The sequence below is a fragment of the Musca autumnalis genome, unplaced genomic scaffold (assembly GCF_047663935.1).
Source record: "Musca autumnalis isolate F117 unplaced genomic scaffold, ASM4766393v1 scaffold_2, whole genome shotgun sequence".
Classification (NCBI taxonomy): Eukaryota; Metazoa; Arthropoda; class Insecta; order Diptera; family Muscidae; genus Musca; species Musca autumnalis.
Genome location: NW_027411755.1, coordinates 92,875,265 through 92,896,865, shown reverse-complemented (window position 1 = coordinate 92,896,865; position 21,601 = coordinate 92,875,265). Strand labels below are relative to the sequence as shown.

General features: G+C 34.4%; 1 protein-coding gene across 2 annotated transcripts; it reads right to left on the bottom strand.

The window, feature by feature from the left end:
* Positions 1–4,437: 4,437 nt before the first annotated feature.
* On the bottom strand, positions 4,438–20,899 carry Scp1 (Sarcoplasmic calcium-binding protein 1). Of its 2 annotated transcripts, none has more exons than XM_073968421.1 (6): positions 20,630–20,899; positions 20,231–20,323; positions 11,114–11,280; positions 10,868–10,948; positions 10,604–10,756; positions 4,438–5,647 (listed from the first exon to the last, which is right to left on the bottom strand). In XM_073968421.1, exons 2-6 carry the CDS (start codon positions 20,280–20,282, stop codon positions 5,531–5,533), a joined length of 570 nt encoding a protein of 189 aa, XP_073824522.1. In that variant the 5' UTR covers positions 20,283–20,323; positions 20,630–20,899; the 3' UTR covers positions 4,438–5,530. The 2 variants fall into 2 exon arrangements, with proteins under 2 accessions (XP_073824522.1, XP_073824523.1); XM_073968422.1 differs by having other exon boundaries at positions 20,474–20,661.
* Between the last annotated feature and the right edge of the window lie 702 nt (positions 20,900–21,601).

The window sequence follows — 21,601 nt, the reverse complement described above, 5'->3', positions numbered from 1 at the left end:
CAATTAATCTACTAGATGACACCGATGAAATTAGAAGACTAAAACGAAGACATGTTTTAGACCTCCCATTTATTTAATGAGTTTCATAAAATATGTAATCTGAAATTAAAATTGTAATATGTATTTATTGTTAAATCCACTGGGGTTAACAATTCTGTTATATTGTAGTAATTATTAAATTTGCTGAATGCTTCTTGTAAATAAATTGCAAATAAAAAAAAATAAATAAAAAAACATATATTTGCAAATATGTTCTATATACTATTATTAATAATTCAAGTCCAAAATATAAATATTTTCTTTAGTCACTTTGAAGATTTTCCAACTTTAATTAATAATTTTTACGACTTTTACGACGATTTTCGACCAAACACTGTTTTCATATTCTGCATAGTTTTGAATTTTTTGCATATTTTGTGCATATGCAAAAAATAAAATTCAAAATAATAAAAAAATACAATTCAAACTAATTGAATTCAGTTTCCTTTGAAACAAATTTTGGTCCAATCAGAATCTTCGTATCTTTATTATTAAACAAGTAAGAAAAGCCGTAATTTCGGCCGGGCCGAACTTTTTATACCCTCCACCACGAACTATATTAAAGTTAATAGGAACAATTAGTTTAATTTCGTTTTATTACAGAAGCAAAACCGACTAGACCTAAAACTGGATATTCTGGATTTGGATAATTAACAACATCAGGAGCACCGATCTATGTAGGCTGTATAAAACGTTGACCTGTACCGATAAATTTCTGGAGGAAAGTTTCGTAACTCCAGCGAAGACTAAATACCAAATTTGAGTTATTCCCGTTGAATAATTTGGCTAAAACGTTCAAAATACCGAAAATTGGGAGGTACCTTTCTATGGAGGCTATATAAAAACATGGAACAATACCGGAAATTTTCAGGTGGAAAGTTTTATACCACCAACGGACTATTAAATATCATCCGTTTCAATGGGAAATTGATGACACAACCTTCAAAATACCGAAAATCGGGAAGTCCGCTTCTATGGGGGTTATTTGAAGAAAATGGCTTATACTGATAATTCTCTTCTGCAATATTTTATATACTCATGGCAGTTTAAATACTAAATTTCAGTCATATCGGTGGTATATTGAGCCATTGACGTCGACCTATGCCGGCACATTTCGGGTGGAATGTTTCATACCCCTATCAAAAACTTAATATCAAATATCAGCTATTTCGGTGGAGAACGAAGACTAACTACCAAATGTCAGTAATTTCGATGGGATATTGAGCAGCAACTTTTAAAATACCGAAAATCGGGAGGTACCGTTCTATGGGGGCTATATGAAGACATGGACCTATACCGAAAAATGTCAAGTGGAAAGTTTTATATCCTCAACGAAGACTATGTACCAACTTGCAGCCATTTCGGTGTTATAATGAGGCTAAAACCTTCAATATACCGAAAATTCGGATATACCGTTCTATGGGGGTACATCAAAACATGGACGTATACCGACAAATTTCTGAGGGAAATTTTTGTAGCCCAGAAAAAGACTAACAGCCTGTTTCTGTATGTCGAAAGAAGAATGTGTGCGAAAGAAACACGTCCAAACTCTTGTGTGTTTTTCAAATTTGTTTTTTGTTTTGAAGCTAAAGCAAAGGTAAAATTATTTTAAAAGCTAATGTTCGGGCGTGTTACATTCGCACACATTCTTCTTTCGACATACAGAAACTGGCTGTAAATACCAAATTTTAGCTACTTCGATGGAATAATGAGGCTAAAACCTTCAAAATACCGATAATCGGGCGGTACCGTTCTATGGGAGCTATATGAAGACGTTGACCTATACCGACCAATTTTAGGTGGAAAGTTGTATACCCTCAACGAAGACTATGTACCAAATTTTAGCCATTTCGGTATTATAATGAGGCTAAACCCTTCAAAATAGCGAAAATTGGGATGTACCTTTCCATGGGTGTGCATGAAAACGGGGACCGATACCGATAAATTTCTGGGAGAAAGTTTTGCATCCCAAAGGAAGAGTAAATATCAAATTTCAGCCATTTTGGTAGGATAATATAGCTAAAAACTTCAAAAATACCGAAAATTGTGAGATATCGTCCTATGGGACTATATGAGGGCGTGGACCTATACCGACAAATTTCAGGTGGAAAGTTGTATACCCTTAACGAAGACTTACTACCACACTTCAGTCATTTCGGTGGGATGTTGAGGTCACAACTTTCGAAATACCGAAAATCAGGAGGTATCGTTTTATGTGGACTATATGGAAAGTTGTATAACCCCAACGAATACTAAATACAAAATTTCAGCCATTTCGGTGGAGGCCACAACCTTCAAAATACCGAAAATAGGGAATTACTGTTCTATGGGGCTATACTAAGCCATGGACCTGTAGAAACAAGTTTCTGGGGGAAAGTTTTATAACCCAACGGAGACAAAATACCAAATATCAGGCATTTCTGAGGAATATTGATGCCACAATCTTCAAAATACCGAAAATCGGGAGGAACCGTTCTATGGGGGCTATATGAAGGCGTGGACCTATACCTGGGGGAAAGTTTTATACCCCCAACGAAGACCAAATTTGGTATTTTTTAGCCTCTGAAGACACAAAATACCAAATTACAACCAATTCGGTGGTAAAATGGGACAAATATCTTAAAAATTCCTTAAAACGAAAACGTGGACCTATGTACATTAGGGTTATGACTTTTTGACATTTTTTCTCAAAAATGATTTCCTGTAGCAGGGATGAATGAACTTTTGCCTAATAATCACTACGCTATCGTTTATTCCATTGAAATATAAAAAAAGTTCACGCACAAATGGATTTTAAAAATATAATTTTTTGAAAAAAATTATGAAATGAAAAAAAAATTTTTCAAAAATTATTTTTTGTTTCACGAATGAATAAATATAAGCCTACTAATAACTATAATAATGTTTATTTCATTCAAATATTGAAAATGGTCATGCACAAACCACTTTGAAAAAAATTTAAAATTTTTTGTTTTTTGTTAAAAAATTATATCTTTAAATAAAAGCGTTTACGACATTTTTACGATTCTCAGAATTGAAGAAAATTAGTGAGAAATAAATGTTATGTCAGTTTAATTATCTCATGTGACTCTATAGTTTATTTTCAATTGTATATTTGCTTACAGTGACTTCAAAAAATTGTCCATAATTTTGATAAATTCAAATTTTAAAGTCATTTTGTGCGTAAGGTTTTTTCACCGAATCACCTTATAATTATGATTTTATGTAATCTTATGGCAAAACTCATCACGCTATGATACAGGGATATGAGGTTGTAAAAAAGTCATAACCCTAATGTACATAGCCCAATTCAATACCAAAAGTCCTACGTACATATAATAGATTCTACAAAACTTTTATCCACCTACTTCAATCCGTTTGGACGCTAGAGTGATTTCCACAGACGAACGGACATGGCTATATCGATGTAGAATTGCACGCTAATCATGAATATATATAGTTTGTGGGGTCTACAATGATTATTTCGAGTAGTTACAAACGGTATAAAAATATGCATATATGCAAAATCCGATGTCTATTAATTAATTGTTACCCTCGTATCGATGTGCGCTTTATTTGCGTCTACATCGGTAAAATTGACTTGAGTAATTACTGTTTTTTCCTCAGCTTTCACCTCGTTCTCCAAGTCACGAAGTAAATTTTCTGTTGAACTGCTCTGCCGTTTCTTTCGCACAAAGTCTGCGTGTTGCCTCCTTAAGTATTCGATGGTATAGCCTTCTGTTTGTATTGCTGCCACCTGGCATTGCTCTATAAGCTGTCCCTTTTTAATCAAGTAGATTCACCTCAAAAACACCCGGCTTTAATTTCTTATCTCATTTGTTACTTGATTCCTCCTCAGTGGTGGTGGTTTCGATTTTGCCGTAATGCGAGTTGGATTCAGGTCCATGAACAAGCGTCATTTGTTACCTGGTTTGTCGTTGGGCTGGGATGCGTTCAGTCGCATCCAGGGTCAACATAAGGACCCACTAAACCTTTCGGAATGAAAAGGGAGTTAACCCCGTTTTCTGGGGGTTAGATATTTATTGATATAAAACTAGTTTATAATCTACTGATGTGAAGATGATCGCGAACACGATGATTCGTTGTTTGGTGACCCAATGTTCATGCTGTGTTCGGTTACCGAGTGCTCGGGCACTTGCAAATGTTCGGGATCACGACGATTGCGACTTCGTGTTGCCGTTGTTCCAGGAAAGGAAAATAACTCATAAGAAAGAAATGGCATGTTTGTGGGAATTTGATTCGTTAATTTTACATTTCTGCTTTGGCAATTTTTCGTTCCCATACTTTTTAAACAAATTTTTAACCCATTTATTTTGCTTGGAAAAGGTCAATCCTAACTAAAAAAAAACATTTGTAAATAAAACAACAATCTAAGCCTTTGGCTGTTTTCAAGTTGGTTTTTTATTATTCATTACCGTTACTGATACAAACATTTAGTAAAGTGTATTTTTATTTTAAGAATAAATAGATATGTATATGTTTAAAAATATATGTATATATATTCGTAAGTATATATAGTGTAGGTATTGTATTTCGTATAAATATAAATATATAGTTGTTGTGAATAAAATTACAAAAAAGAAACATTAACACTTGTTGAATAAAATTTAACAATTAACACTTTTTGTTTTTATTGTTTTTTTTTGTTTTTTCGTATGAAATCAAACGGAACAAATGAAAATTGCAACAATTTATTAAGTAATTATTTATATAGAATATTTTCCATTACAATATAAAATAACGATAAAATTAAATAAATATTAACAATATTAAAATTTAAGTTTTCTTTTAAATAGAATTGTTTTTTTTTCTTTCGTGGTGTTACAAATAGTTTTTTGAAAAACATTTAATGTTTATTCTTTGTCACAAAGAGTGTTACAAATAAAAGAGAGTTTGAGAGAGACTTTTGATTTAAAAAAAAAAAACAATTTTATTATTGTGGGAGAGCAGATTTTTGTTGGTGTTTTTCGTTAATATTCTTTCTCTTTTTGTTGTGTTAATGTTTTCGTTAACAAACTAGGCTTCTTTTGGTTTTTATTATTATATTTTGTTTTGATTATCTTTCTTTCAGACGATTCTACAACAGAGATGAAGATGATTGTTTTGTGTTGTTGTTGTTTTAGGTGGTGGTGTAGTTGTTGTTGATTTTACACATTAGATACATTCCGATACCATTTTTTTGTTTCTTTTTTTTCAAGTGTTTTTGTTAAAAAATAAATAAATGTAAAATTAAAATAATAAAAATAAATATGTTGTGTATTTTGTTTTGTAAAAGTAACTCATTAAAAATAGTTGTAGTTGTATATATCAAATAATTAAAAACTTATTTGGGGCATTACATAATGTTGTTATAATTCAAACAACAGCGAAGACATTTACATATTTCTAAAAAAATTATTACTTGGTTGATTTTAATTTTGCTCTTTGGTTCTCCAATATGGGTCGCTGACTAAAAGCGAACAATGGCTGTTTAGAGAGGGCCAAAGAGATAGACAGCTGGATGGTTGTCGGCAGTGTTGCCCAAGAATTCGGCGTACAGTTCCTGGTAACGGTCCAAATTAAGACCGCCAACTTTCTTGTCATTGTCCTATAAAAATGTAAAGAAAAATAAAATCTATTTAAACGAAATAATCCACAATTGTTTCAATAAAATTAGTTTCCGTTAGATGATACTTCACATCATGACGTTGTTAGTTACTACATTTATGATAGATCCACAGTTTGCTCCGATTCCATTGTATGTGAGTATGTTATCTGTCCTGTCCTCAGGATGGATCGTAGCATGAAGCAGCATACAAATGCAACTATATTATGTTGTACATTGTGATCGAAAAGCAATTTTGCAAATTTCTATTCAGTCTGCTGAGGATCGCCGTTCTTAAATTTCAATGTATTATTGAAATATCCAATCAATGTAAGAAAATAAAATTAAAATGGTTCTATTCTATTCGTGAAAAAAACCAAAGCTCATATATGGCGTTAGAATACATATTATTCCAACGTATCGAGGATTTAATGAAAATACAATATTTTTGTATAAATAAATATTTTAGCAAAAATACTAAATATTTTAAGAATTTACATTTCAACTTTAACTGTGCCATTTAATAAATTTCTTTAATATTGATTGCCGTTTCTTGTTATTTCATTAATACGCAGATTATTTCGAAATTTCAAAAACCTTCTGATCACAATATACAACAGAGCTAAATTGTTCCAATTCCAACAATTCTGATTACATAACTCCGTGGTCTTTACTTCTGCAGCATTGTAGCGGGATCTTTTGTTAAGTTACACGAATAATTAGTAATGTTATTAATAGTTAATAACTACTATGTTTTTTTTAAAGGATTAGTTGTACACTTTGTCCCCCTTATATTAGGTTTATAATTGATAATAAAATGATGCTACATAATTCATTAGTACTTGCAATGTAATGTAGAATAGAAAATAGTTCTTATACAACAGAAAATATCCAACACAGCCGTTTAAAAACGAGTATGAAACGGTCCATTGTATATTTTTTGTAAATATTTTATTTATTATGTTAAGCCAAATAAATCCCTGAATTCAAATGTAAACGTGAATTTAAATATAAAATGTAATCAACCCTTAATGTGAACATAGCTTTAGTTGTAAGTTCTTAACTTCTAAGATGCAACCCTGAATTTAAAAGTTAACTGATAAAATGTAACAATGTTCATATTTTAGTTACTACTATTTTAATCAACTTAGTTCTAGACGAGAATATCGCTTCTCATAAGTTTCAAGCATATATGTACATATAAAACGTTAATGCCGTGCGAGAACTGATAATGCAAAGAGAACTCAATCGCCTACGTCTTATTATTCTGGGTATATCTGAGGCAAGTGGTAAATTTCTTATATTTTCCGGAATGCGAAGAGAAAAGCCGCCCGGTGGCGAGAAACCCGTATAAGTACCGCTAGATTTCAAAGTAAGGTGCGAAACGTGTCAACAGTTTAATGCTATGCAGCTTTTTAGCAGCTTATCTCGACGTTAGCTCACTTAATTTCCTTAAAATAACACGCATTAATATCCAAATCCCCAGCATTAATGAAATTGAATTTGCTTTCCGTAAGAGCAAACCAGGCAAAGTGGCAGGAGCAAATGGTATCGTACCCGAAATGTTTAAAGCAGACTCCTACAGAAGAACTCAGATTCTTCGCCCCCAGCATAAAAATAAAATAATGGGTTTTTATAGTACTTATTTGTAGTAGTACTAACCCATTTTTTTAACAAGGGCATGTCGTATTAAATAGCTAGTTATTCCATAACCACTAGATTAACTAGTTATTCTATGGCAACTAGGAGGTGAAAAACAAGCTAAAAAAACATATGCTCTATTTTTAGAACAGTTGACGTGGAATTTGTTTTTAATTTTATCAAACTTCACATTTCTCTTTTATTTTGCTCTCCTCTGGATTTGATAATGTGAACTTCTGATTTGTAGCCGAACCCACTATACACTGTACCAAGCGTACGAACATTAAGGGTTGTTTTAACAAAAAAATTGCATGCCGACAGTGAGCATTGAACACACAACCCTAGGATTTGTAATCGGTGCCACCGTATTCATTACTTAGTAAGGAATGAAGTAAGTAGTTTTACTTTTTTACATTACGTTGCTGGGTATGGCAACCAGAAAAATTCCCGAGGGAGTGAATGCAAGGAATACTTATAAAAGTACCAACAAATTATGCAACCACTGGAGAGTAACTATTTAACAAATGAACGAATTCAAATACGCTTTACATCTGGTCTCTGTGGACTTCAAAAAAGTTTTTGACCGTTTAAATCACTAAAAAAATATGGGAAACAGACACATTATCGGAACCAATAAATAATTTAACCGGTGTTTGACAGGGATGCATATTATACCCTCTTGACCTTTTCCGTTCGAGTGTAGACGCCCAGTAAACAGATATCCTCCCCCCAAAGCCACATACAAAGCAACGAAATGGCTTGCAAACCAACGTAGAGAAATATCAACTACGGATTAACGTTAAAGAGACTAAATCGAGTCAATTAATGATGTGAACCCTGCCAACTTCCTTCTTGACGGCAAGACAATCGACGATGTAAACCCTAATAGTTCCCGAAGTCTGGAAGATGGGCAATGTGGTCCCGCTGCTGAAACGGTCAGCCATGCTAGGCTGTTCGAGGATATCGAGAATACTACCCTCTGGTCTTGTCTTAAACACTGTGTCACCAACTATTTGTGTGGTTTCCAGTCATACGTGGAATTCAGAAACAAGAAGTCCAAACACCGTAGAGTGAAGCAGGGAATTTCCCAAGGAGGGATGATATCTCCGGAACTGTTAAACCTCTACCTTTCTGCAATTCCACGCCCTCCCGACGGCATTGAGTTAATTACGTACGCGGGTGATTGTACGCTCATAGCGCCAGGTCCCACCGTTGATAGCATTTGTGACAGGCTACACGCCTATCTCATTGATCTTGCTGAGTTCTTTCACGCGAGGAATATGAAAATATCCACCACTAAGTTAACAGCTACACTGTTCACCACAAATTACTCCAAAGTCCTGGGGGTCATATTCGATAGCATGTATAAGTCGTTCTCGCATGCTGAAGCTATCCGCGATAAGATGAGAAACAGGAGAAACAGGTCCTTAAGTCCCTAGCCGGCAGCACTTGGGAAGCGGATAAAGAAACCTTGTTAACCACATTCAACGAGATAGGTCGGTCTTTGGTAAGCTATACGGCGCCAGCGTGGTTTGCCAATGTAAGTGATACGCAATGGGATAACTTGCAAATCTGCCAGAATGCAGCCCTGAGAACAGCAAAAGACCCCCCATGTCTTCAGTGGACCACTCATGTAGTCCTAGATCCTGCCTGTGCGTTGGCACAACAGGATATTGTTGATGCAATATTTGCTTGGGTGTTATAGGCAAGACCATCCAAATCACCTCCTAATGGACAGGCCCCGGCCGCTCAGACGTCAGGAAGGATTTTTGTGATCTGGAGAGGGAGGTACAGAGATACAAAAGAGTACCCCAAGATCAACAATCCTATCAGACAGTTTTGAGATATATTCACACTGATGCAGTGGCTGTGGCTTTAGGAGCTTATAGTGTGAATGTTGTACTCGAAGACATCCACCATCCGTTGCAGCGGAAGAACAACAGCTGCCAAGACAAACGAGAGTCGTGATGGCGCAACTACGATCTGGTTGGTATAGCAGCCTCAATTCTTACTAGACCAAGATTGATGGCACGCAAGACATCTGGCCAGAATGCGGCACCGGTCCGCATACTACGCTGCACCTTTTTAACTGCCCAGCCAACCCAACTCACCTAACTTCACTCCACTTTGGGCTAATGCTTGGAGTTGGAGTCAGAGCCGAATCAATGAAATGAAGACATACATATGCTTGTAAAAGCTGCTACAACAACAACGATGTAAACAGCTTCACATACCTGGAAGCCAAACCTGCTAAAACTAAAGATGCCTTTTCTAAACTAAGGAAAATATGGCGTTCCCGCCAGTTATCAAATGCGACAAAATTCGTATATTCAACTCGAACTTAAAACTGTACATTTTTACGAATGTGAAACCTGGCTGGTATCCACCAGAGGTTCAAATAAATTCAAATTCTTTATTACGCATTGCTTAAGGCATATTTTACACATTTGGTGGCCTGACAACTGGATCTCAAATTTCGAATTACACAGAATATGTTATCATATCCAAATTGAGAAAGCAGTGGCTAGCAAAAAATGGAGATGTGTTGGACACACTCTGCCGAAATGCTCAGACAACATAGCTAGACATTCCTTAGACTGGAACCCACAAGCAGTAGCTAAAGATCATAACAATTTTAAGGAAATTTGTACGGAACTATGAGCCCCTTAAATATAATTTTTAAACACTTTTGTTAGCTTTAAATCCAATACGTCAAATAAATGCTCGTTATAAGTCGAGTGGATTTGATTCGACGCATACGCTATGGAATTGAAATTCCAGTGGATTTCGCAAATCTAACGGACTATAAGCAAACTACAATTTTGAATATTTTTATGAATACAGGCTTTTTGTTGATTGGTATTCGATAAGTTAGTTTTAGCAATATATTTTTGCTGGGACAGATATGGAACACTCAAATGCTCATTTGTGGTTATGTTGAAAATGTGCTCATAATTTCCCCATTTTTTATGCTAATTCACATTGAAAGTATATTTTATTTTATAGCATCATATAATGAAAACAGGTAATTAATGGATTATTTAGAACTGAGAGGTGATCTCAGCTTAGCGTTTTAGTAACGGACAGTGGTTAAGATTTGTATTAAATATAAATGTCTATTATTTTGCTTGTACACTACAATACCCAGTATATGGGATTTAAAGTTTAGTATTTGTAAAACAAGAAGACAAATGATAACTATCATTTGTTCGTTATTGTCTTTCTTTTCTTTCTAGAATTTTACACTGAAATAGTTATTGTCCCCCTTTTTTTGGTTTGGTTGTTAGTTATACAAAACCCTTGCCCTATTTTGCTTACGTTTAAGAGGGATTCAAAAGCTTTGTCAATTGGCGCAACATCGTCGATAGCCATTCTTGTAATGCAATTGTAGCGGTATTCCTCAATACCAACAATGCCATCACTGTTGATGTCAAGAATTTTGAAATTGGATTCAATAAATGCTTTCATGGCCTGGAAAAGATAAAAGTTAAAAAACAAAGCAAACAAATTGTATATCAATGACACAAATTATTATCCATCGATATTTAATAACTTGGACGGTAATATCTATTAACGACCTACCTGAGGAAATTCGGTGTATTTCTTTCCAACGCAGGTCTTGCGTACGGCATCTTTGAATTCCTTATTGGAAATTTTTCCGTCCTATATTAGATGTGAATAAGGTTTTTGGAGGAGAATGGGAGAGAATATAATATAGTGAGATAAATTTGTAGTTCTTGTTTATTTCGATTCGTTTCATTTCTTTTTTTGTTCCAAATTGCAAAACAAAATATTAAGGGAAGCATTCAAACACATTTTTTTGGTTACCTTGTCGTCGTCGGCAATTTCGGAAATTTCAACCCACAAGTTCTTCATCAGTTTCTTGTACTCGGCCAAACGATTGGCGCTGCAGTCGCCTTTGCCTTCCACTACACAGGCTCTCACGGCCATGCATTGGAAATCGTTTTCGTCGAGCACGCCATTGTTGTCGATATCTGGGGAAGGTAAGCAATTTGCGGGATTATAACAATTATTCATGCCTTAAAATAAACATACAATACAAATGGGAACGAGTCTTATGGCAAATGGAAATTTTATACTATTAAACCACTTGATGCAAAATTATGTCGAAAACATTCGTAATACATTTCGTGTTACATATTAACCCCTTTATAATAGTTTTTTTTTATAGTAAAACTAACAAAAGAGCTAATTAAGCATTAATTGCTCACATGCCAGGCAATTAAAATTCTAAAAAATATGTCAAAACAGAACAGAATGCACAGTTATTCATAATTTTGCGTCACTATTTTAGCGACTTTGTCGGTAACCAAAACAAAAAAATCACAATTCCAGTATAGATGTTCAGTTTTGTTTAATTAGCAATTAATGCATTCCAGAAAGAACCCTGTTCATATCCCTAAGTTCTAAAAACAATAAATGCTACAAACTGTATTTTAAAGTTTTTCAGCATGGCAAATTATCATCATTTTAAAAATATGTGTATACAAAATTCCATAAATTAATTCTTTATTCACCTTTGCAGCATCCAAAATTTAACTTGAAAACAAGTTTTTCCTAAATTATAGACATTACATTTTTAAAATAAACAATTATGGAACAGTTTTTTGACTCGTTTTCCAAAATCCGATGAAGCTATGTCCGTCCATCTGTCTGTTGATATGTTCCAAACTTTACGCATCCCCATATTTTATCCAAACGTACGTCAAGTTTGAAGATGAACTACATCGGACCACTCGATCGGGCACCTCCACCACATAACTTCAAAAATGTCCGATTTATGGCACGTTCTAGGATAGTTTTGACTTTTTACATAATGTAGTTCCTGTGGTTTGGGTTAGGTTAGGGGACGTGTAACCCTAACCTAACCTAACCCAAACCACATAACACTTTAACCAAAGAAATAATTCTTCTACAACCAAATATTGTTTTGATGTCCTTTGGTTGGTAGCTAAATGTAGAATAAATATAAACTATTTACGCCAGTCTTAAAACCAAAGTTTTATTGGAATATGTTTCAGATTAATCCGAATACCTATGATTATGTTTTACTGTTAAAATTTTAGATTTTTCGGTAAATTTGATATTTCGATAATTTATTTATGTGTTTGATATTCGTTTGTCGAAGACACTTGTAAACGAAGACTTAATAAATGGAACATACAATTCCCGAACCATTTAATACACAGATAATGACACACATACATAGATAGATATGTGCATACATGCATATATATGTGCGTATTAAGAATCTGAATACACGTTGCAGCAACCACCCATCAGACCACAACCACTTTGATGAGGAGCAGAACCGAATTTATTTTAGAATAGACAAATGCATCACTATACTTCTGAGGGGACAACCACAGCCAACAACAACAAATGTTGTCGAATTTTGACAGACGGAGGGGTTTTTTTCTTTCAGAGCTTGTGTTTTTTTGAGAAATTATTCAATTAATTATCTCGTGAATATGATGTGGTGCGGCTATTAGCTATGCTCGCCCATAAAAATGACGGACATAAGGAGTGGACACTTGAATGGATGGATGCATTTTCTTTTGTGCCACATCATGTTTTTGTATTTTTTCTGTCTTGTTTTTCTTCGCTTGTTTTGTTTTGATTTGTCTAATATTAAAAATAGGTTCTTGCAGCACCTTTGTCTGCACAATTACTGAAGGGGGCCTTGAATTATGGGAAATCTGCCTCAAAATAGCCCAGACGGCAGACCACAAATAAATAAGAAGGCAACCAGATGAGAAATGGGTGATTTTGGCAAAGATTCTCTGACTTTGGCCAAAGAATGTTGTAATTTGTCTTCATTCCGCTGTCGAATAAATGTTGTGGTTGGTATGCTGTGATCTTTGAAAACAAATCTAAAAGAGGGCATTACATTTCACATAAAAAGTATACAAAATGACCGTGTAAAGATTACATTCTCTACAATGGCTAGTGCAAGAAGATGTACTTGCTGCATATAATATATGTACATAGACGCTGCCACAATTCCGTTGACATTGATAATATATGTATGGCTATCACATTTTATACTTAGTAATTTTTCAATCAAAGTGTTTTTGTTTTTCTAGACGTGTGAGTGAATACAATTGTATTGTAACAATAGAATTTGGCTACAACTCTGTTGCCCGGGATGATCGGTCCGGTCCGTTTGTGAGGTGGTTTTGCATCATGTCTACATTAAATGCTAAATCTCTATTAAATATGACCTCAATCAATAAATGAATAAACAATATAAACGGATCAAGTCGGTGCTGTGTAAAAAAAACCTCTTTAACCTTAACGCCTCTCAAACCACGCGTACATACATACATGTGTATGTATGCATGTACTTCTCTTCTAATACAAAAGTGATGAGGGCAAAAATTATGTGTTGAACATTTATACACAATGCCCGATAGTTTTCAAAAATATTAATACACCAAATACACAGAGGCAATAATTTTCATATTAAATGTACCATCAATTCGATAGATATGTGAGTGAAATAGTCAAGTCATTTTTAAAATAACACTAAAACGAGAGTATCTAGTCGAAACAACATTTACGGATTGATATCAAATGCCATGCTATGGAAATACACTGCATATTTGCAATATGAACTGGAATGGAATTACAACCGATTCGATTGAGGCTGCTAAGTAGCCATTTAAATATTGAGATGTTTATTTTTATGCAATTAACCATTTCATTGAAAGCAGAGGTATTTCAAACATAAATTTCATTTAAGAAAATGGCCAGAGGCAAAAAATTGATATTGAACAAAGATAAGTTTTGGAAAATTGGTCTGCATCACACATATTTTTGGAAATTTTATAATTGTTATTGATCCGGAATCCGGTTTAATGTATATAATACGACAGAATTGTTTTAAAAGTCCCGATTTAAATTTTAAAATTGCCTCATGCATTTTGACAAACAAATCTCTTACGGCAAGTCTTATTTTCAAAACAATGAAAACGATGTCAATTACGAAAAATATAAAAGGAAATTACTCAAAAATTGCCGATACCCATTACGTGTCTCTCCTACAAACTGAGACTTGGCGCAAGTAAACTTGCTTAATGCAGATAGGGACCAAGTATATATGTTCCTTAGGGTGTCCCACTAAGGTGGTTTTAAATCAAAGAAAAAATCTAATATACCTGATGATGTTAGCCTAACCAGCTAACGAAACGATCGTCGCATAGTGGTTGATGTGTGTGTGTAGGACTTCACTAGATATCAATTTTTCATTGTAATCTCCTTAGGTCATAAAAAGCTCGATTAATTAAATTAATTAAATCTCACAAATAATGGCCTTCGCCCCTAAAAAGGCAAAAACTTAAAAATAAAACATTCAGCTGAGCCCGGCTGGGATTCGAACCTGGGTCGTCGCCAACTAACAGACAATGTTGCTGACGTCTTAGCGTTCTAAACCACAATCCACTTAAAAAATCTTTCGATGTGAAAGACATATATACAGTCTACGATGGAAAAAAGCCATCGACTGTAATATGAATGCAACATTGAAAAAATTGATTTCTGGAATTGAAGGGGGACAAATGAGTCGTCTTTGGAAATAAAAAGTTTCAATTTGAACTTCACAAATGCAAAATTGCAATCTTGGATGTATAAATAGGAGCTCCAAATGGCGAAAATTGTCTAGCACAACAACAACATCTAATATGCCTGATGATGTTAGCCTAACCAGCTAACGAAACGATCGTCGCATAGTGGTTGATGTGTGTGTGTAGGACTTCGCTAGATATCAATTTTTCAATGTAATCTCCTTAGGTCATAAAAAACTCGATTAATTAAATTAATGAAAAAAATCTACGTCGAATTTTTTAGGCGACAACCCCTTAAAGTGTTTAGTTTTGTTAGATTTTAAGATTGTCATAGTTTGAGCATAATCAGAATATGTTAACACGTGCCACTGGTGCCTCGAAGTTTCCGTAGTAATTTTTATGAGTTTAAAGGCGAGTTTCACGAATTGTCACATCTATTGTCCAATCGATGATACAATTTTTCCTTTTCTTTGTTGTGGCTAAAAAACTAATCCTACATAAAATTATAAAAATCGGCTCCGAATTTAATATTAGCTATATATAAGACCCGGTGGCACGTGTTAACATATTCAGATTGCGCTCAAACTTTGGTAATCTCAAAATCTAAAAAAACGACACACTTTAGGGGATGTGCGTCTTAAAAAAATCCAACATCTATTTTTTAAAACCACCCTAGTATCCCACGGAATCCAACGCAACATAGCACCTATTGTTGTGACTCCACCTGCTCTATTTGTTTTATCGATAGCATGGTCAAATGAAGATGCAGGCAACAAATCACTTAAAAATTGTCCTTTCAGCAGATGTTGTTGTTTGGGCATTAAGTTTGACCGAATGTGTATTCATAGACCCCGAGTTTGAAAATATTATACGAAGTTGTGAAATATTTTGTAAAATTATCTTCTTCATCACATATGCAATCAGATATGTGTATGTACAGTAGGACGACCCAAAAATTTTTTTGGAACACCTACCCCTTGATTTTTATCCATTTGTTTCAAAAACCTTATATATGACATTTTATGGCGATCGGTTAAAGTCAACCCGTGCCACCTGAGCGATCTTTGTTTCCATAGTAATTTGTATGGGGCCAAAGGTACATTTTCACGAAAATAATCTAAAGGCCGTAATTATTTCATTGTTGTGGCTAAAAAACAAATCATAGAAACATATGCGAAAATCGGATCGGATTTTGATATAGATCCAATATACACATTTGCCCGATTTTGGGTATTTTGGGCCCTATATAGCTGTCTCAAAATTCGATTAGATTTTCACAATTTTTTTTAAGATTCGTCTAGAGAAAAATTAATTTAAATTAAAAATTAATTTCGAATGCCTCCAATAATTGCGAGCCACCGTGGTGCAGTGGTAACAAGTCCGCCTTGCACTCAGAAAGTTTGCGGTTCAATCCCCGACCAGAACATCAAAACTTTCGGCGTTGGCAAATTTCCTCGGTGTAATGTTAGCGACATTTCCTAAGTATTCCAGCCATGAAAAACTTCTCTACAAGTGATTTCCTAAGACAAGCCGTTCGGACTCGGTTGTAAAAAGTAGGCCCCATATCATTGAGCAAATATGATATGGAAGAAGTCACACTGGTCCCTTAGGGGATTTGTGTGGGAATGACGTTAGTTGTAACTTAAAACACGACGAAGGAGTGTTACTTAAAGTTGGGAAACCCTAATGTATATTTGGGTTATAACTTTTTTGCAAATATCAAAAATACCACCGCATAGGCGTGTAGAGCATGAAAAACTACTTGAAATACGGTGTCATTTTTTCTCTATCGCGAAAAAAGTTTCCGCACCATATGCATTGAAGTTCAATAATGCATTTCTTAACTTTATTTGCTATAATGGCATATACTCTTTTCGCTTTTCGTAACAACTTATTGGTAGTTTTAATCTAATTTAAAATCAATATCAAACGATTCTGTGCCAATTTGTTATCAAATCGCGATATTTCAGAGCACTTAATTCAACTTTACAATATTGCAATTTTTAGTTTCTATTTATAAACCCGCGAATTTTATTTTTATAATTATTCTACATATCGGACAAGAGAATATGTTGTCATTTGCAACAAATTCGCGAAAGTTACAGACTGTTTTTATGACTTTTCCTGTGAGAATTGTATTTGTTTTCTATAAATATTTATTCAAACAAAGCAAATTTAAAATTTTAAATAGAAAAAATATCAAAAGGGCTTAGTAATCGCAGTCGGTGCGGAAACTTTTTTCACCGAATCAAACTAAAACACGCGTTTTCGTTATCAGGATAATATTCCGCACATGGCACTGGCGTGGTATTTTTTTGGTTATAGCCCTAATGTACATATGTGTAGTTGGAGTGAATGCAGCGAGATATGCATACATACATATGTATATTTTATTTATTTTGAACTGTAACTAAATATTACCATATCCTGCAAGCGTTTGGAAGTGAGTTTCTCACTCCATTTACCAAAAGCAATCGCATTGTTCGCTTTGCACTCTTCATGTCCCGGGTTTGATTTCCCGGTCAAATAACATGCCATTTTTAAAATGACAAAATTAATGTAGACGACAATTTAAACTAAAAATAGTTCTTTAATTACTTACACCGTGCATCATCGTAATTAAATCGGAATTCCTCTATCATGATTTTAATACTTTTCTATCATGGTTGCAAAATTATGAAGCGCGGAAAGTAAACGTGGAAAGACGTATATAGTCCGGTTCATGTGTAATTTTGGCTGTCGGACAGTGTAATTTGCATCAAGTGAGAGTTCAAGAGTTGGTTTTCAAGTTAAGTTTTCGTAAGTTGTCCGAATATCCCCCTGAATTTAAATTACTGAAATTAAATTTGGGTATTTTCCCACAAAAGTTATGGTCAATTTTACACGCTAAATACTATCCGATCATTATCAACAATTATTGGCACTATCCTTGACCAAAACTATTACCTCGTGCAAACATTTGTCAGCATTGAACTATAACTGCGTCCTCTAGCCTATATTTACTAGGCTATAACTCAGTTACCTGACCACGTACATCAATATCATTAGCATCAATGGAAAGGTCAAGCGTTCCTCTTCTAAACATATAGTCATTTCACTAAAAACTTCACCAATTTTCACACAAAAGTACTGGTGCATTTAACCCGCTACATATTATCTGATCATCACGTTAAATTGCAAGCTACTTCTCTGTCGTAAACCCTAACCTTACATAAAATGTTGCGCCGATCAGACTACCATTGCCACCCACAGATCCGCTACAAAATCGGATAACAATTTTGTTTTTGGTCCATTTCACCCCCTCATCGCCAAAAACTACAGGGGTCTATTCTGGTCTGAACCCGACCTCCATACAAAATTTCGTGAAGATTGGTCCATAATTGCGGCTTGTAGCGTGATTACAATTTTTAATGGACGGAAGGACGGACAAACATCTCAAAATCGCTTTATCTCGTCGAGATATGAGTTTTGGTATACCACACTGTGGGTCTACGACGAATATTTTGCGGTGTTACATGAATTTTTGAAAAACAAACTTATAATACCCTTTCCACATTATGGTGTAGGGTATAAAATTTAAAAGATTAATAACAAAAAAGAGCTCGCGGGCGAGTGTTTCTATCTGCTTCGAATAATGTGCGATAGAAAATGCTTGCAGGGTAATAATCTAATTATAAAGGTTTAGGAGGAAACACATTCAAACATTAAACAGGATTGTATACCATTTCGTCACTGTAGCAACACTATCTGTGAAAGTCCAGATGTACATAGGGCATTTTTTTGTTTTTCTCTTTCTTCAGCTTCAGCTGACATGCTTCTTTAACTACAGATGTTGCGGCAATTCTCAATCAGTTTGTAAGAAAGAGCGTTAAGAATTAAAAGATACAATTAGCCTAAGCTCTTTTTCCTAAAACTAAAAATAAAACTAAAATTGCAATATCTCGCCTATTAGCCTTCCCTATATGTTTTTTAACTAGGTTTGGATTGTGGGATAAGTTGTCTTTAGTGGGATATTCATGACAGCTATGTTTATTTATACACATCTGAACTGTTGAAACTGTTATTCAAAGCAAAGTTTGCAGGGGATAACCCGAAACATTAACCCACTTAGTGCCGAGAATTTTTTTGCGAGAAAACTTGAAATTTTCAATGAAAATGATATTTTTGAGACATTTTGATAAATAACTTCTTCCTCAAAAAACGTATATTTTTCTTGAAATCCGGCCTTCATTTAAAGTCGAAAACTTTGGAGACTAATAAAGATATATAATTTTTTCATCCCTTGGCTTTAGCTTCTGAAAATACTCTTACTACATACCTATCTAATCCCTGGATTTATATGGATGTAACATTTACGATTAAATATATTTTGTATTTTCATCCCAAATAAAACTTTATAAGCATGAAAAGAAAGATAACTATAAGAAAAAATCCACAAAAATATGCGAAAATTTCCGAGTTTCATTACAAATTTTCCAACAATTTTTTTGTGGTGTTAAAACAACCAATGGCAATAAGTGACGTGATTTATTTTGTTCTTTCCCTTATGGATTTATTATTGAACTGCTGTGATTTAATACTCTATCTTTAAGCAGAATATATGAACAAATTTATGTTAATTTCACTTTTTTTCAAATGTTCACTAATATTTAAATTTCTTTTATTAAATAAAATAATAAAACATATCGGCCATGCCAGGATAAATCTAATTTACTTATATTATAAAATTGCAAACAATAAAATCAAATTATTTTCTCTTAATATATATAATCATAAGCTTCATAATCAGAGTGGAATTTACTTGGGTGGTTTCACATGCTTTCCACTGCAGCAACTATTCATTCCATTCTAGAAGCAATCGGATTAGCATGCAATACATTCTCATATTTCATAAGCTTGATTTGAAAGCAAATCGATTTAAGCATTTGGGGGAAGAGCTTAGTATTGAAGCAGCACTATGCACTATAAATAAAATGCCTTGGATGGTGTAGCCGTTGCTTGGCTTTGTCGCCAATCCATGTTTCATAGGCATTTTGAACATGCACAAGCACTTCCGTAATATCCACATATCTTGTGGTTATTGAAATTTTCGAAATGTTCGTTTGTTGAACAATATTTGATTGAAATTAATGCTTTTCCATTCACATTGGTTCCTTCCTGGCAGGAGGAAATCGGTGGCAGTTGGCCATTGCTTGACAAATCTAGGACTCGTTCGCTTTCAAACTAATAATTAATTGCAAAACGAATTATTTATTTCATTTGAAATTCCTTTCAATTATCCGGCAAAAACATTGTATATGAGAGACACATAAACGACGTTGATTGGGTGGTGCTGTGCGGCAGGCGTAGCTCAACTTACCGTACATATACCGAACAACAAAATCGACACGGTTATCCCAAGAGTAAGCCATTGTGTGAATTTATGTGGAATTCTTTTTTAACACAATTTTATCTAAAATAAACAAAAGATTACTTCAATTGGCTTCAATTAAATTCAAATAGCTTTTATAATTTAGTGTGGAATTCTTTTGTCCCAAACGAGGACTATTTGTTTCCATTCAAACTTCACAGTTTTCAATATTGTTACTGAATTGAATTTAACTTTGTTACTAAATTGAATTTAACTTTCACTTTAGTGCGTTTATTATTTTTCACTTTGTTCTTTTATTTTTTGTTTAACAGGATTTCTTTCATAGAAAGTTTAAAGTCTTTTTTATTTTGCGTTTTTTTTTTTGTTCGTCTAGTTCCCGCTAACTACCTGAGGACCCGTTCGCTTCTGATTGACAAACTGTATTTTTGGTCAGCAAGAGAACTAGAGACGGTTAATTCGCCTGCCTACAATACCAGACAACGGTTCGCCCTTGCACCAGATGCAGCCGAAGTAAATGTATCGCAACAACCCGATCGGCCCATCCAACATGTTGAGCAACAACAAAAAGACCTACCCAACTAACTACCTATCTGCGGGCCTCGGCCCGATGTCGATCGGCAACCACTAGACTACCGTTGCCATAGTAAAACGACGTCTGTCGTATGCACTAAATGTTAATTAGAGTAATGCGAGAGCTACATACATATGCGAGTACTAGACAATGCTAGCTGCCGCCATAGGCTCAATACTAAATTCAGACAATAGCAACAGCGATCGTACTACGAGGGGCACGGGCACAGGTTACCATTGAACATGAATAGGTGGCAATCAGTTCAAATTTTCGACATGGCTGCTGTGATGTGTTGGTGCCTGTTACGACAAACACTTAACATCGTCGTAGGCAAATTTGTATCTTCGCAAATGTATATCTGTCTGTCTGTCCGTCCGATCATCAGGTCCGATGGACGTATTAGCACCAGTAAAATGTAAACAATTTTCAAAGAAAAAAAGACAAAACGAAAGGCATGTGAATGCATACACATTTATACGCACATTCAATTCGATTTACACATTAGATGATTGTTTTTAGCCGATTCCTGGTAAATTCGAATAAACAAAAGCGTTTTATTTGCATTTGTTGATTTTATTTACTTGTGAAACCACATTCGCTTGACAGCCTTTCTAAAGCAGATCCAAGAAAAATGCAATATTGCTGCATAAATATTCTAAAGACGAAAGAAACACGTTCCGTAACTGAAAGCGGTTTATGCTTTAATCTTGGCGAAATTTACAAATATTCCGTAAATGTTAAAAATAGTTGGTAAATGTTTTACTAACTTCTGTTTCAATAAGAAAGTT

Bases quoted from the DNA above. Each gene is read 5' to 3' on its own strand.
- Scp1 (XM_073968421.1), bottom strand. From the start codon at position 20,282: ATGGCTTACTCTTGGGATAACCGTGTCGATTTTGTTGTTCGGTATATG. The intron at 11,281-20,230 runs GTAAGTTGAGCT...TACCTTCCCCAG, and splicing joins TGTTGTTCGGTATATGTACG to ATATCGACAACAATGGCGTG. The intron at 10,757-10,867 runs GTAGGTCGTTAA...TATCTTTTCCAG, and splicing joins AATACACCGAATTTCCTCAG to GCCATGAAAGCATTTATTGA.